Source organism: Lygodium microphyllum, chromosome 30 (assembly GCF_053477565.2).
Source record: "Lygodium microphyllum isolate KBCC chromosome 30, Lygodium_microphyllum_v1.1.10, whole genome shotgun sequence".
NCBI lineage: Eukaryota > Viridiplantae > Streptophyta > Polypodiopsida > Schizaeales > Lygodiaceae > Lygodium > Lygodium microphyllum.
The window spans coordinates 16,950,514-16,965,173 of record NC_141164.1 but is presented as its reverse complement, the minus strand read 5'-3'; the positions used below and the strand labels follow the sequence as shown (position 1 = coordinate 16,965,173).

The window sequence follows — 14,660 nt, the reverse complement described above, 5'->3', positions numbered from 1 at the left end:
TTGTGGCCAGCTCCTCAGATGCAGCCTCGTCTCAGTAGGGATCAATAGGGCAAACGACGCCCCCCCGGAAGAGCACTTTACAGCCCCTCTTGCCCGCCCCACCCAACAAGACCGCAATCCCCCACATCCACCACTAATGTCACAGACTCCCTTACTTGAGATCCCACACCCCCCCCTCCCCCTCCCGCCCGCACCACCTCCCATGGATTCCCCATTGACTCTGGCCCACAGCCACCCCCTTCCAAGGCCACTAGCACAACAGTGACCAGGTTGCATGATGGATATTAATTGGTGGGCTGGTGTTGAGGTCCCACACTTGAGCATTATCTTTCATGCCCCTCCATAGTGGAGAGCTCTGATGGATATGATCGAGTGGCCGCTGGCACAGACGGCCCGTTTCTACTAGCGTACAGAGTCACGACTCTTTGTATGGCTGATAGATGCATTGGTTGTACCACATGGAGCATCTATCACCCCCATGGTTCGCCTGAGGGCCACCATGGGGGACTGGAGTTCGCCGTCGAGGCCTGCGGCAAAGCGTACTTGTATGTCCCATAGTTCTTCATCCTCATAAGCAACTTCCTCACTAGAGACATGCCTATTCGGTCAGTCACTAGTTTCCCCATAAGCTTGCACCTGGCATCTTGGAATGTGAATAGTCTCCACTACAGTGGGGCATGTGGCTCGAAGAAGTTGATTGTTCGGTAGGAGTTGCAGCCGGCCCTTGCGGGACGAATAGAAATCTTGCTATTGCAGGAACACAGGCTCACCTCTGCCCAGGCCCATCGGGTAGGGAAGGTTCTCCTAGGCAGATCATACACCTATTGGGAATACGCCATCGGTGCCCATGGCAGGAGTGGAGGCGTATGCACCTCTATTGGCGTGAGCCTTATCGCCTGCATATGGGATCATGGGGCGATTGTGGCAAGGAGGGTTCTATGGGTTAGGTTGGAAATTGGGGACTCGCACATCGGAGTCCTCAATATCTATGCTCCCATTGAGGTCAAGGCATGCAGCAGGTTCTGGGTGGAGATTGTAGTAGGACTCCCAAAGGTGGACTCCTGGATTATTGGAGGAGATTTCAACAACCTGGAGGCTTTAGAGGACTTGTAGGGTAGAGGAAGAAACTATTAGGGCATGGTTGGGGAGGAGCAGGAGGCATGGGAGGTCTTCCTACTTGCAGTAGGAGCTCGCGATGCTTGGAGAGACCTAGCATTCCACAAGAGTGAAAGGTCTTTAGACTTCTCGTGGGGATGCAGGCGGCTAGGCGGAGTCCTGCTAGAGGGGTTGGATAGGTTCTATGTGGGAGTGTGGAGATGCTCTCGCCGAGGTCAGATAGGGCAATTGGCTGGCACCACGTTGTCCGATCGTTGCCCGGTCCTCTTGACACTTGATTCCCCAGTAACTTCCGTAGATACGCAATCCTATCGGATCCTTGACTCGATCTACAGGAGAGAGAAGGTGAAGAGCCAGATTGAGCAAATTTGGACAAGGAGGCAGCCCTATAGGCTAGGCAGCAGTGCTGGGAGGAGGAGGGAGAGCACTTCGGCGGGACCTAGCAACTATGCAGAGACTACTACAATGGACACCAGGGGTTCCCATCCTCCACGCATAGGAGGTGCGCGCACGAGCAGCCATTGCCGGTCTAGAGGACAGGTGGTTGGAGTTCTCATTCCGTGCCTCAGCAGCCTTCTAGGCGCGGAAGGGGGACATGATGTGCAGGGAGGTCTTTTCAAGCACACCAGCCCCACACCTCAGGAGAGCAGATACGCAGTCTTCACGATCAGTATGGGAGGATTCGCTCTAGCCAAGATGAGGTGATGGAGATTGCCACCGACTATTACAGACGCCTTTTTCAGCAAGAGACAGCCTTAGCCAGAGGACAACGTTGCAGACAGCAGGTCTGGGATCACATCTCGTCCCTCGTCACAAAGGAGATGGGATGCTCCCTCCTTGCCCCCTTCATAGAGAAGGAACTAGAGGAGGCTTTCCACACACAGGACAGGCATAAATGCCCGTGAGAGGATGGCCTCTCTAAGGCCTTCTTCAATACGTACTGGGAGGTGGTGAAGGACTCCTTACTGATGGCCTTCCAGGAGATTTTCACTTCAGGACAGATGCTAGGGAGTCTTTCGGCAGGCCTTATCAGTCTTCTCCCTTAAGGGGAAGACCGGTTGGAGCTCCCAATGGAGATTGATCACCTTATTGTCAGTGGCCTATAAGGCATTGGCAAAGATGATTAGCAGGCGACTACGCCCATTACTTCCAGACATCATTCGTGACACACAGACATGCTTTGTCCAAGATAGGAGCATCCTAAACAATGTATTCACTTTCTTTAAGGCAACAGAGTGGGCTCAACACAGTGGGCAGAGATTGGCCATACTACTCTTGGATTTCAAGAAAGCTTATGACAGGTTGGATTGGAATTTCCTAGAGGGCACCATGGTGAGGTTGGGTTTCCCCCAGGCTTGGATTCGCGGGGTCTCTGCACTTTACAGATCAGCCACTAGTAGGGTTCTCATAGGCGGTAGGCAAGAGGAGGGTTTCGGCTAGAGAGATTGGTCCGGCAGGGTTGCCCTCGGGCCGCGTACCTATTCCTACTCTTTGCAGAGGCAATGTCTCACTTCCTCAGGTCCTGTGTGAGTGGATTACGCGGCCTTTGACTTCCAGTGAGAGAGGAGACCGAATTGCAATACTCAAAGTATGCAAATGATACAACACTCTATATAGAGGATAATGAGTTGATGTTGGAGAGAGTGAGGTTGGCTCTTGTCACAACTCTATAGAAACAGAATTTGTATCCTTTTTCATTAATTTGTCTATATAATGATTTATTAAATTTGTTTCCTTTGCACTAATTAGATATAAAGAAAAGTGCACTGGAGTTGGCCACTGATGAGTGGTCATAGGTTATGGTGGACCCACGCGGTGGGTTAGAGAAAAGATAGTTCACACTTCCACCTATATGGCCCGATTGGGCGCCTGTGACTAGAACTCACGCATATGAGGGTTAGACTCGCACACAGAAAGGATTGATACCTTGAAGTGTGGGCTAGATCCGCCAGAACAGACAGTTACATAGGAAAGTCACATGAAGATTCTGATACCGTTCTTGTGATGTACACGGAAAAAGCTTTCATATGACACCCATATTGGGGGGTCCCTAAATTTTAGGAGGTCCCTAAATTTTAGGACCCTCGAATTAGCCTAAAAATGCTAGTCCTAAAAAAAATAGGGATGTCATTCTAAAAATAGTAAATTCTGTACTCTGACCGTGCTTACTAAATTTGGTTGTTTTTATTCTTGACAGTATTCAGCCCAAAAAGAAAGGCCATAGAGAAGAGACAAGTGTCAAGACACTTGTCACACAAGTTTCCAAGTGTCCCACCAGTTGTCACATCTCATGACATGTGGCTGGACACTTGTCTTGTGCTACTTCACTTTCCCCTTTTGTACTAGCTCTTCCCTCTCCTATAAATAAGAGCTCGTTTTTCTTCATTCAGCATCATTTTTCTTTGCTGTAAACTCATGTACAACACCCACAGATAGCTAGAAACTGGCCCCATCCATCCCCATCATCATCCCCCACTTCTCCATTATCAAATTCCTCCATATTCCCTCTTCTATCACTGCTGTGTTACAGGACAGCAAGCTTGTAAATTCATTACAGCACCTCCTTCTCGAGCTCTTTCTTCCATTTTAGCAACAAGAAGCAAGCCCTATCCATGTACTGTTGATCAACGATGGAGAAAGGCTGATTTCCCCTCTTTCTTCTCTCATACTGTAAAGAAATCAGTTCTTATCATTGCATAATAGATAATGCATGTGTGTTTGTACATCTTTGCATGATCTTGTGAGAGTGAGAATTACTTCTCCTCACTCTCAGGTTGATTGTAACTGAGCTGTTCCCTAAGGGACTTGGGTTGAGCAGAAATACATTCCTTTGGGGGGGGGTTGCCCATCTTCAACCCTCAATCTTGTCTCCATTACTTTTACATTTTCATGGCTGTAATTTTGTGAGTAAGTTTTCATTTTCAGCTTTAAGTGTTTATTCTCTTTTACATTAAATCTTGAAAACAAGCGAATATCACAATTGTTAAGCATACTACGTTGTTCGGGGCGTTTACAGCTCTTGAGGTATTTTGTTCAACAGCAGGGGCGAAAATCAACTGGCAAAAGTTGGTTGGTTTTCTCAAAGACACAGACTCTAGCACGGAGTGGAGCGTCGACTTGGGATTTAGATGGGTGAGTTTCTTTCAATCCTTGATTCTATTCGAAGAAAGCTGACCTATTGGAGCACGGCTCGTCTCTCACTAGCAGGCCAGGCCTTGGCGGTCAACCGGGTCCTCCTAGTGACGGCCTGGTATATCGCCTTGTGTTGGTGCTTCTCATTCTGTGTAGTGAAGCTTCGCCGCCTAGTGCGGATATTCCTTTGGTCCGGGTCAGATGGCTCTAGGGATTCTAGGGCTAAGGTTGTATGGGCGACCATCATACGGCATCGTTTAGAGGGAGGGCTTGGGATCATAGACCGAGAGTATTAGAGTATGGCCCTCCTGGGCAAGCTAGTTGTCCACAGTCTCACACCAGGAGGGCAGACCTGGAAGGTGCCATTGCAGGAGGGTCTTCAAGATTGTAGATTGAGGCTTGGTGGTGAGTGGAGGCCGTCTGTGAGATGGATCTTTACATCAGCCCAGACAGACCTCTCCCCCTCCCTCCCCCGCCCAGATTACATTTTCTATGCAGCTTGCTCCGCGTGTGGCAAGGCCTCCATAAGGCTCTAATCCAGAGCCCCCTAGGTTGCCAAAAGGAGATAGACCGTCAGCCGATGGTCTGGAATCCCCAGGTTAGAGATGGGGAAGGGGCACAGATTGGCGAGTGTCCCCACATCTAGTGGGTTGGTTCGGAGCCAAGTATGGCTTGTACCATCGGGACATGGCACGAGGTGTACAGGATGGTGCATGAGAAGGTGCTGCTGTGAGTATCAGGCTGCCAGAGAGGAGCGGAGTTGAGGAGAAGGGAGATAGACATAGCAATATCTCAGGAATGGCTTGCTCCTTCGATAGGAGAGCCAATAGAGCTTGGGGAGGTATGGACCGCTAGGTTTTTACCAGAAAGTATCTAGCTATACATAGTAGGTAGAGTGGGTGGCGCTCCACCTGGGACTTTCTTCACCGTACAGGAGGGAGGGGCATCTGAATCTTGACAGAGGGTAGCAAGATGAGGGGATAGCCGTCCTTTCATGGAGGATCCGAGTGATTGGTCTGCAGGAGGGGAAGACATGGTGGTGGATCCTTTTGTCTTCTGGATGGAGCTCAGGGAGTGGCGCCTTTGGATCTGGGAGGGTAGGCCACTTGATGAGCTGGAGTGGGATTTGGTTGAGTGGCTATGGCCGGCCACTGCGGTCGCCAAGAAGCCACCGAGGTTCCTGGAGTACACTGCCAAGATTGACAGACATGTAGTGATGTAGAAGGATATAGACTAGGTGCCATCACATGGGATTTGGTAGAGTGGCTATGGCCGGCCACTGTGGTCGCCAAGAAGCCACTGAGGTTCCTAGAGTACACTGCCAGGATTGGCAGACATGTAGTGATGTAGAAGGATATAGACTAGGTGCCGTCACATAACAGGCATTGGGCGGAGCACAACATCACGGAGCCTTTTCGACGGACCTTCTGGCGCCGCTTATGGGATAGCTAGAGGCCGAGGGTATCGTATTTCTTATAGCTGGTGGCACATGAAGGCTTGGCGGTGGGAAGTTGGCTTACCTAGATGCAAGAGGGTGGTTGTAAGTGTTGCATACAGTAGTCTGTGGAAACCCCAAAGCACTGTCTTTACTCGTGTGAGGCGGCGCAGCTCGTGTGGAGAGAAGCATGCCGCATCCTTCGACGTATAGCACCCAGCCTTGGATGTATCTCATGGGGAGCTTTTTGTTGGCAGGCAGTTAGCCATGAATATCACCTTCTGTATGAGGCCGAGATGCAAGACACGATATTCATTATTGAGGCAGGGTCGTATGCAGTGGTCGGTTTGGAGGCTCTATCCATCCACCTGGTACTGGAGCCAACAGTAGACCGCTCTGAGGTATGGGAGATTATAGGGAGTCTTACTGGGTGGGATATCTGGAAAGTGCGGTGTTAGGAGGCTTTTAGCGGAGAGAGACTTTCAGTACAGGTGACCTTAGCAGAGCTTTGGACTTCCATCACCCACTCCCTCTGCGGCCGATGGGATCAGGTGCAAGGGGAGTCCAGGGCTCGTTAGGAGCTTCGATGTCATTTCATGCGCTCTTAGGGCGGCCAAGACCTATGTTTGGTGATGCAGGCAGGCAGCCCTAGATGGCGATACACATCTCCCGCCCCAAATGGCTTCTTGCCTCCATCCCCCCAGACTGCCTTGAGAGGCTTGTATACATGATGTATTTGTGACTTTCATTAGCTCTAGCTAGTCTGTCGAGCATGGGCACTCCGTTGTAATTAGTTTTTTTGGAGTAATATAATCAGCCACATTTTACTTGCAAAAAAAAAAAAAAAACTTTGCAATAGCCAGAGGCATGAGCACTTTGTGCTTAGAGATGGCTTTTTGATGATTCATAGATCACCGTGTACCACAAAGTAATGAGGCCTAGAGTGATTGCTGAGAGTCTTACTCCCCCTTATATAGGGATTAGAGGGATTGATGCCATAGTCAAAGTAATGAAGCATTTTTTTAATTAGCCAGATTTGGGGACAAGCCTTGGCAAAGGATTGCTATGGACTTTATCTTTGAGCTCCCTAGGACATCTATAAGGAATGATGGGATATGGACTATCATTTGTAGGTTTAGTAAACATGTCCATTTCATTATGGTGAGAAAGAAGAGAAAGGCGATGACTAGTTTATTTTGGAAGGGGTCATTTGAGAAAACAGGTATCACGTTGAAATATTCATTGTTTCCATTCATAGACAGATGGCTAGTTTGAAGAGGCAAATTGCCTAGTGCTAGATCTTTTGAGGTGCTATGTATTAGAGCATAAGACACAATGGGAGCAGCATTTGCCATTGGTCGAGTTTGTATTCAACAAATATATAATTCCAATTGCAAAGCTCTTTTTGAGGTTATTGAGGGTGGCAAGAAGGTACTACCTATATTGCACAGTAAGGATAAAATCTTTGAGGTTGATCCCTATGTGAAAAGCTAGGATGAAGCCTATGCAAAGATAAAGAATGCACTTTAACAATCTCAAGAGAAGCAAAAGAAGGCAACCGATCGCAATAGACGAGCGTTGCACTTTGCAGAAGATGATTATGTATTGGTGTGTTTTGAAAAGGCAAGGTTAAAAGAGATGAAAGAAGAGAGAGGTTGTATTCGAAGTTGAGTATAGATAATATGGGCCCTTCCAAGTGTTGGAGAGGATCAACGATGTTGCATAATGGCTAAAATTACCTCCACATTAGTAGATACACAATGCCTTTCATACTAGTTTGTTGAGGTATTTTCATGTTGATATATGAAAAAATGTATTTGCTGAAATTCAGTTTGAGATTGAGGAGCTGGGTGAGATATTAGTACACGAGCAGATTTTGTCACGTATGGAAAGAAGAAGGTTAGATTTAATGTTTTCAAAAGGTATTTGGTGAAGTCTTAGAACTATTCACCAATGGATGCTAAGTTAATGAAAGAGGATGACTTGGCAAACCATTCTCAGATGTTGCAACTTTACCTCGATGGTTTTCAAATAGAGCTAACTTTAGTTTGGGGCTCAGTCAAGTTCAGTAGAGCAAGGGTCCAGAGCACCGCCTGATTGCTCAAGGGGGAGGTAGCACTTCCACTCCTCTAGTGATGGACAACTTATGTATATAGTCGATCTCAGATGTACTTTGCATGCATCCAAGGTACTTTGCTGTCTGCCATGAGGTCACTATCCAATGAACTAGTCACTGTAAGATATATGCAGATGAGTATGGGTTTTACTGCACCATTGAAACTGTACTTTTGCATGTGTTTATGATCAACTTGAGATCAGCTTGGCATCACATTTGCATCAGTTTTTGATTAGTTTTCAGATCAACATATGATTTGTTTATGATCAGTCTATGCACAGTTATCAATGGCTTTCAGCTAGTTTTATGGACAGCAGCATGTTTAATAAATGCCATTGATAGCTCAGCCATGGTTTAGGCTCACTTTATGCTTTACTTTGGTTCTTTAGTTAGAATAGTTGAAAAACATGAGAAAAGGGATGCATCTGATGGGTTTCTGGCAACAGTTCTTGATTATTTTTGACTTTTGTGTTATGTTTATATTGGTTGGGAATTTTCAGCAAGTGTTGGGAATATGGCATGATTAAGTAGCAGTAGCCAATGTTGTGTTGACTATGATACCTTATGGAAATTCAAGTGCACTATGTTTCTGCTTTGGCACAATGCAACGCAATCGAGGATGATTCTTGCAGGGATCTCAAGGGGGATTTTTGTCACGAGGATGTGAGATTTTTGGATTCTTTGCTTATACTTACATTTTTGATTAATTTAATAATCAAATGTGCAAAATTGTGCTGCACATGATAGTCCATGATAACAGGCCAATGACCTGAAGGAAGTAGTGGTTGGGTGTCAAAGGTAAAAGTTGTAACAAGTTATGCCAATTGGGTTTTGGGTGATAGTTAGTGTTAGTTTGGCCCCAGGACAATAAATTGGCCAATAAATGTCAATGGTGGTGATACTAGGGACTAGGCATTAATTCACTAACTAATGCCTTGTCCAAGGGCCAATTAAGGATGGGGACCTCTTGGGGTTGCAAATGGCCTAGGCAATTAAATTGTGGATGGGCACAACTAATTTAGGGTAGGGTTAGAAGGGACGAAATTAATTTGGAAAATCAATTAGACGGTTAGAAATTGCTGGAAAATGGGAAAAAAATGTTGCCATTTGGCAAAAATGTCCATGCAATGGGGGAGAAGGCTATTTGGGGGATGGAGAGGCTCATTCAATTCATTCAAGCTGTGTGTGAGAGAGAGAAGAGAGTGTTGATTAGTTTGTGTAGCACTGAAAACCCATGTGCAAAAGGGGATAGCAGCCAACATCTTCCAGAAGGTAGGTGAGAATAGAATTGATCTCTCCTTGGGCTGGTGACAGCAGATTGGGGCTGGCAACTGCATTTTCGAGGCTCTTGGGCAGCAGGGACCAGCTTCGTGGCAGTCCTAGATAGGACAACAGTAATTTTGGAGAGTTTCCTATGAAGAAAATCAGAGATTTCTCTCGTACAGCATTCTCTCACCTTCTCCAGCCTACGCTTTCATAATTTAGTTACCCTAAAAACTTATCTCAAATAATAGAACTTATTAGGTATCGGCTATGGGTCCTCTGATTTCTCTCTAGGGCTTGCTAGCAGTTCTCAGCCATTTGGATCAGATCTCAGCCAAATTTCATGGACAGCAAAGTAGTTTTTGTTGTAAAACCGTAATTCATAGCAGAAATTAGGGTCTAACAGATACATTGGGACCTGTGCCAGCAATTAGAGGCATTGGAGACTGAAATCAGTTGCTAGAACTCTTGGAATTGCTAGAGATTTTAGATGCTAGCCCATCCTATTTGATTTGGGGCAGCATTTGGCTAGTCAAGGGTCCATTTTGGACAAGTCTTAGGTTAAGATCAAGGGGCAAATTGCTCAAAAGGCTTGTTGATCATTTATGACAGCAAGGGGCATTTGGATTAGTGGAGGAGATTAAAGGATCTCAGTTGTGTTCCTCCCAATCGCAATTTAAGTTAAAGAAATACTGCAAGGGGTACTAGTTTTGGGGCCAATTGGATGTCCAACGACTGTATCGTATAGTGTGCATTTCAGATTTTGTGAATCTGTTAATTGCTGTTGTTAAGTGCTTAATTAGGTTTTCACCACCCTTTCCAAGAGGGAATACTGGTTTCAGAGGGGGACCATGATTTCCACTTCTTGAAAGGGGCATCAAAGAGCTGCAAGGATACGATCAAATAGAAGGAAAGTTTTTGAAAGGGCAAATCCTCTTTAGAAAATGAAACTAACACCAAGAAGCTGGCATGGCATGAGACTTATTCCAAGAAAATGTATTTTTAATTTTTGGCATCAATGTATCTCATGAGCCGCCAATATTAAGGACTGCATTAACACAAAATTATCATGCATTACTTCCAAATTTTGCACAAAAATAGCCCCGAAAAGAATAAATCATAAAAAAGGCATATAATTGTGCTAGTAGGACAAATGCCCAAAAATCACCTATATAAGGACATGTTGGCACCCATCCTCATTTCATTGTTCGACACAATCAATGCCTTTCTGTCATCATCTTCACACGCTCCAGCGGCTGTCCACCTTGTTGCAAGCTTATGCCGTGCTGTTGGTGTTCACTCTCCTAGAGGTGCTGCCCCTGCTGCATGGGCTGCCAGCAGGCTGTTTGGAAGCTCTCCTTCCCATCATTTGCTGCTGGACATCATCAGATGAGCTGCATGGGCTGCCACCAGGCTGTTTGGAAGCTCTTCTTCCCATCATTTGCTGCTGGACATCATCAGATGAGCTGCCTTTCTTCTCCACCCTGCTGTCATCATCAGCAGCTGACATGTGGCTGATCTGCACTTGTGTTTCTGCCTTTTGTGCTACCATCGACCATGGGACACCCTTTGGGCAGCTGCTTTTATGCTGCCTACTGCTCCATGACATGATTCATCATCTTTGTCATCAACTGGCCCTCCGCTGCTGCATTTTCATCACCCTCAGCTCTAGTCTGTTGCATTGACATCATTCTTGGTTGTTTTGCTGCACTCAGGATCTGTTTCAGAGAGGAGGACAATCTTTGACAGTCCCTTGGGCTTCAGCCCGCTCCTAGGACTGTTAGTGGTTGTTGGACAGCTTCATGCCTTGAGCACCACACATCTGTACCTTCTCAAATCATTTCATTACTGCATTTATTTGTTAGATACTCTTTCCCCTCTTTTCGCGTTTGGTGATCTTATTTGAGTTCCCTTTGTTTTAGTCGTGTTAGTTTACTATCACTGTTCTCTCTGCAAACCCTAGTGTATCTTCACAGAACGTTGTGCGATGGTTGGGCAAATTGAAATCCCACTACAAATTAGGCCTTCAGGACACCAAGAGGCAGCCATGTTGATACTCTGTCATAGTCAAGAGGCCTGAGGGGGTTCTGACTCCATAGCTCACGAGACCTACCTCCACATGAAACTGCTACTCATTGTGTGTATGTAGCCAAGTTCAAATCCAAAGTTTTGATGGAAAATCTGAGTGCACCAACCACTTTGAAAAGCATTTCACCAGCCTGAGTTACTCATGCATGTAGAGGCAATTCCTGGTACTTGTCAAGTCTGGAATCTGCTCATGAAAGTTCAGGATCCCTTAAGAGAAAGCTGAGCGTGACTTATTAAAAAAATTTCAACTCTGGACTCATTGACTTTCTTTCTCTGCCAAGATGCACCACATACTGCATCAGTGGACTAACTAGAGTGCTTGATCTATATAATCAATTGCTATGGTTCACAGGCCATTCATTCACATTGTCTGCCTCATAAAGTTGAATAAACAAGCAATCTATGCCTGGGCATGGAAGACATGGTGAGAGCAGCAGCTGAGTCAGCCGATGGGGATGATGTGTGCTTATAAGTTTGGTGGTTAATAAACATCAAACATTGTACCATGCATGACAGTAATCTCTGCAATCAATTTACTTTAGTATACTTGTTCCATTCACCTACATTAACTGATGCCCTGATTAGCCCATTTTTCCATTAATTTTTAGTTATAACAAGTTACAAAGTGTGATAAACTGACTCCCGTTCAAATGTTTTCAATGTTCATACAGAATCCACTTGTCCTGGCAAAAGCTCAAAGGGAGGTATGGCTTTCCATTGTAGCTGTAATTCTGCTATCCAATGATGCCCCAGAATTTTATGAGCTCATCTTTTTATAGGTGGATCTTGTACTTGGAGACAGACTTCCTACTATCGAAGACATGAAAAAGCTGAAGTATACAGCTCGGATTATTAATGAGGTAGATTGACTCAGAGGCAGAGTTGGCACATGCAGTTCCCACCATCCTACAAAGGCTTCTTTTTCTTTTTATGAAAGAAAGTGTTGCTTGTTTGTGCAGACATTACGACTTTATCCGCAGCCACCTGTATTGATAAGGCGTTCATTGGAAGAAGACATATTAGGAAAATACCAGATATCCAAGTAATTCGACAATTATTGCTGAATAAAAGATTTGGGTATTTCACATTGCAGAGTTAATCCAATGTGGCTATGTAATGAGCAGAGGGGAGGATATCTTTATTTCTGTATGGAATTTGCACCGGTCACCATGTCTTTGGGAGGATGCGGAAGATTTCAATCCAGAAAGGTGGCCATTGGATCAGCCAGATCCAACTGAGGTATCAGAGAACTTCAGGTGATCTCTGCCATTTCATTAATTGTTCTTGTTCGTTTGTTATAATGTATCCTGTTATCTTTGACAAGGAGTTGGGAGGGAGAGAGGTCACAGCTAAGTGAGTGTATCTAATTAAAGCAAACACCATGAGTCTTCATAGTTGGAACAAGTTTCTTCACTACTGAGGAATTGGAAAAAATCATATCCCTCATTTATGTAAAAGGAATTTCGACTTGCATCACTCATTTTTCTCCTTTTAGGGTTGGATTAAAGAGGTAAAGAAAGGAGATGAAGCTTGCACTTGATGCTGTGATTCATATACAATGTGCAGTTTTAAGCAACAGAAGAGTTATTTGAGCTTAGCAATAGAGGTTACAGAGTGGATTATGTAGGGATAAGAAGAGATTCAGAAAATTCTAACACCATACAATACTGGTCTTGAAAGAAACCCAACCTGTAGTTCAGATGCAGATGATTCAGGAGTCAGATCATTCATTCGGCATTCATGCTGAAGGTGAATGACTTGTTTGTTGCAGCTTTTAAGTACTCCTTTGACCACTTCTGATGCCACTGAAATGCTACAAAGATGAAGGAAAGTCTTCTGAGCCTGGCTTTTGTTGCTGACAAGGAAAATGTGCCACAATACATGTGCACTATAGCTGTTAGAAGATTCAGAGATTCATTGTCTTTTTTGTTAAGTTGATCTACTCATTTATAAATTATATGAGTAAAGTAGTAAATTATATGGGTAAATAACAATAAGAAACACTGAAAATGTATTGAAATACTGTGAAGACCATGTCAACGGCTACTTCTACACTCTATCTGCATCCAAGATAATGGAATTCAAGTGAGGTATACTTTTAGAAAAAGTTGATGCTCAATGACGGCCATTCCGTAAGTGTCAGAGAAGAGGATCACAAGTCTTCTTGGTCTTACTTGCCTACCCAAATGAATTTTTCATATTCACAAAGGCAAACTTTTGTCCTCTATTTTATTGACTAAATAATAATAGATTAAAAAAAAAAGGATGAAAATGATACAACACCTTTCATCCAAATTTTTTGATCAAGGAAGAACAGTGACTACTTGGCTGTTCCACTCAACAGTAGGTATCAGGTAATGGATTAAATGTATCTTTTTCCAAACTTCTCTCTTGTTCAACAGAGCCTATACACGCCAAAATGGTTGCCCATGGGCTGTTTGCCTTTTGAGCAATTCATTCCTGGTTTGAAAGTGCAGAGTCTTGGTTGGGCACATGTGTACTCAAACATATTGAAAGCTTAAGGAAAGTTTACGTATTGTAACATGGCAACTTCTAATAAAGGTCCAAAGGAGGCTCCCATGTGAAGGTGGGCCAACTTAGTTGACGTAAACCTTGGATCATGCCTTGAGCCAAACAGTTGTGATTTTAAAGGTATGTGATAAACACTTATGGTGATCTTGAATGCAAATATTGGAGGTCCTAGCGTGACTTTATTAGCATTTCCCTAAGTAATGCTTAGTCAATGGTACAGTCCAGGGGTGGTGATTATGCATTTTGAAGGTTATTACCATGTGGGCTTGCAAAGTGCTTTTTTATTTTGAAAGAAGAGAGCATTAAAATTAGGTTGAAAAATCTCTCTCTCTCTCTCTCTCTCTCGTGAAGATAATTGAATTAAGTAGTAAATATTTACATCAGACCATCAGGTCAACATTCTTTCTGTATCTCTTACTCTCTATTACATCATCAGGTCAGCATACTCTGTGTGTGTGTGTGTGTGTGTGTGTTTGTAATATTTACATGAGGCCTGCAGGCTCTAAGAACAACCAGAACAACCTATTACATGAACAGTACCAATATATCACATAGAAGGAACAGCTGGAGTAGAGTGAACAATCACCTGCTAGGGAGCAACAATATCCAGAAGAACTAGGTTAGCTGACATCATAGAAGAGATTTGTCATAACACTAATCCATGCACACGGGCCACATGCCCATGGATGCCCGATGCTGAATAAAAAATAAAGGCATTGCGAGTATGCCATATATGCCACAGGACTGTCCATCTAAGGAAATGGAATAGGCAGGATCAAGCTGAACGCAAAGAGAGCATAGAGGGCATATTTTCCATAATCCACGAACGAACTGGTATGTGGTGCTGAGTTGCCAAAGATCACACACGGGAAATGAAATTCCAGATTTGTTGTGCAACATGGCAAGAGAGAAAGAGGTGAAGCAATGTCTTATCACGTGTAATACATAAAACACAACGACCTGCAAAGATCTTTCAGG

General features: G+C 44.6%; 1 protein-coding gene across 2 annotated transcripts in view; it reads left to right on the top strand.

Annotated features, from left to right (window-relative positions):
• CYP97A3 (cytochrome P450, family 97, subfamily A, polypeptide 3) overlaps nucleotides 1-14,660 on the top strand; it is a 65,945-nt gene that overhangs the window by 33,354 nt on the left and 17,931 nt on the right. For both annotated transcript variants that reach the window (XM_087672694.1, XM_087672693.1), the window contains exons 10-13: nucleotides 11,822-11,854; nucleotides 11,930-12,010; nucleotides 12,110-12,192; nucleotides 12,275-12,406. In XM_087672694.1, coding sequence (XP_087528820.1) covers nucleotides 11,822-11,854; nucleotides 11,930-12,010; nucleotides 12,110-12,192; nucleotides 12,275-12,406 — 329 coding nt within the window. The remainder of the gene's footprint in view (nucleotides 1-11,821; nucleotides 11,855-11,929; nucleotides 12,011-12,109; nucleotides 12,193-12,274; nucleotides 12,407-14,660) is intronic.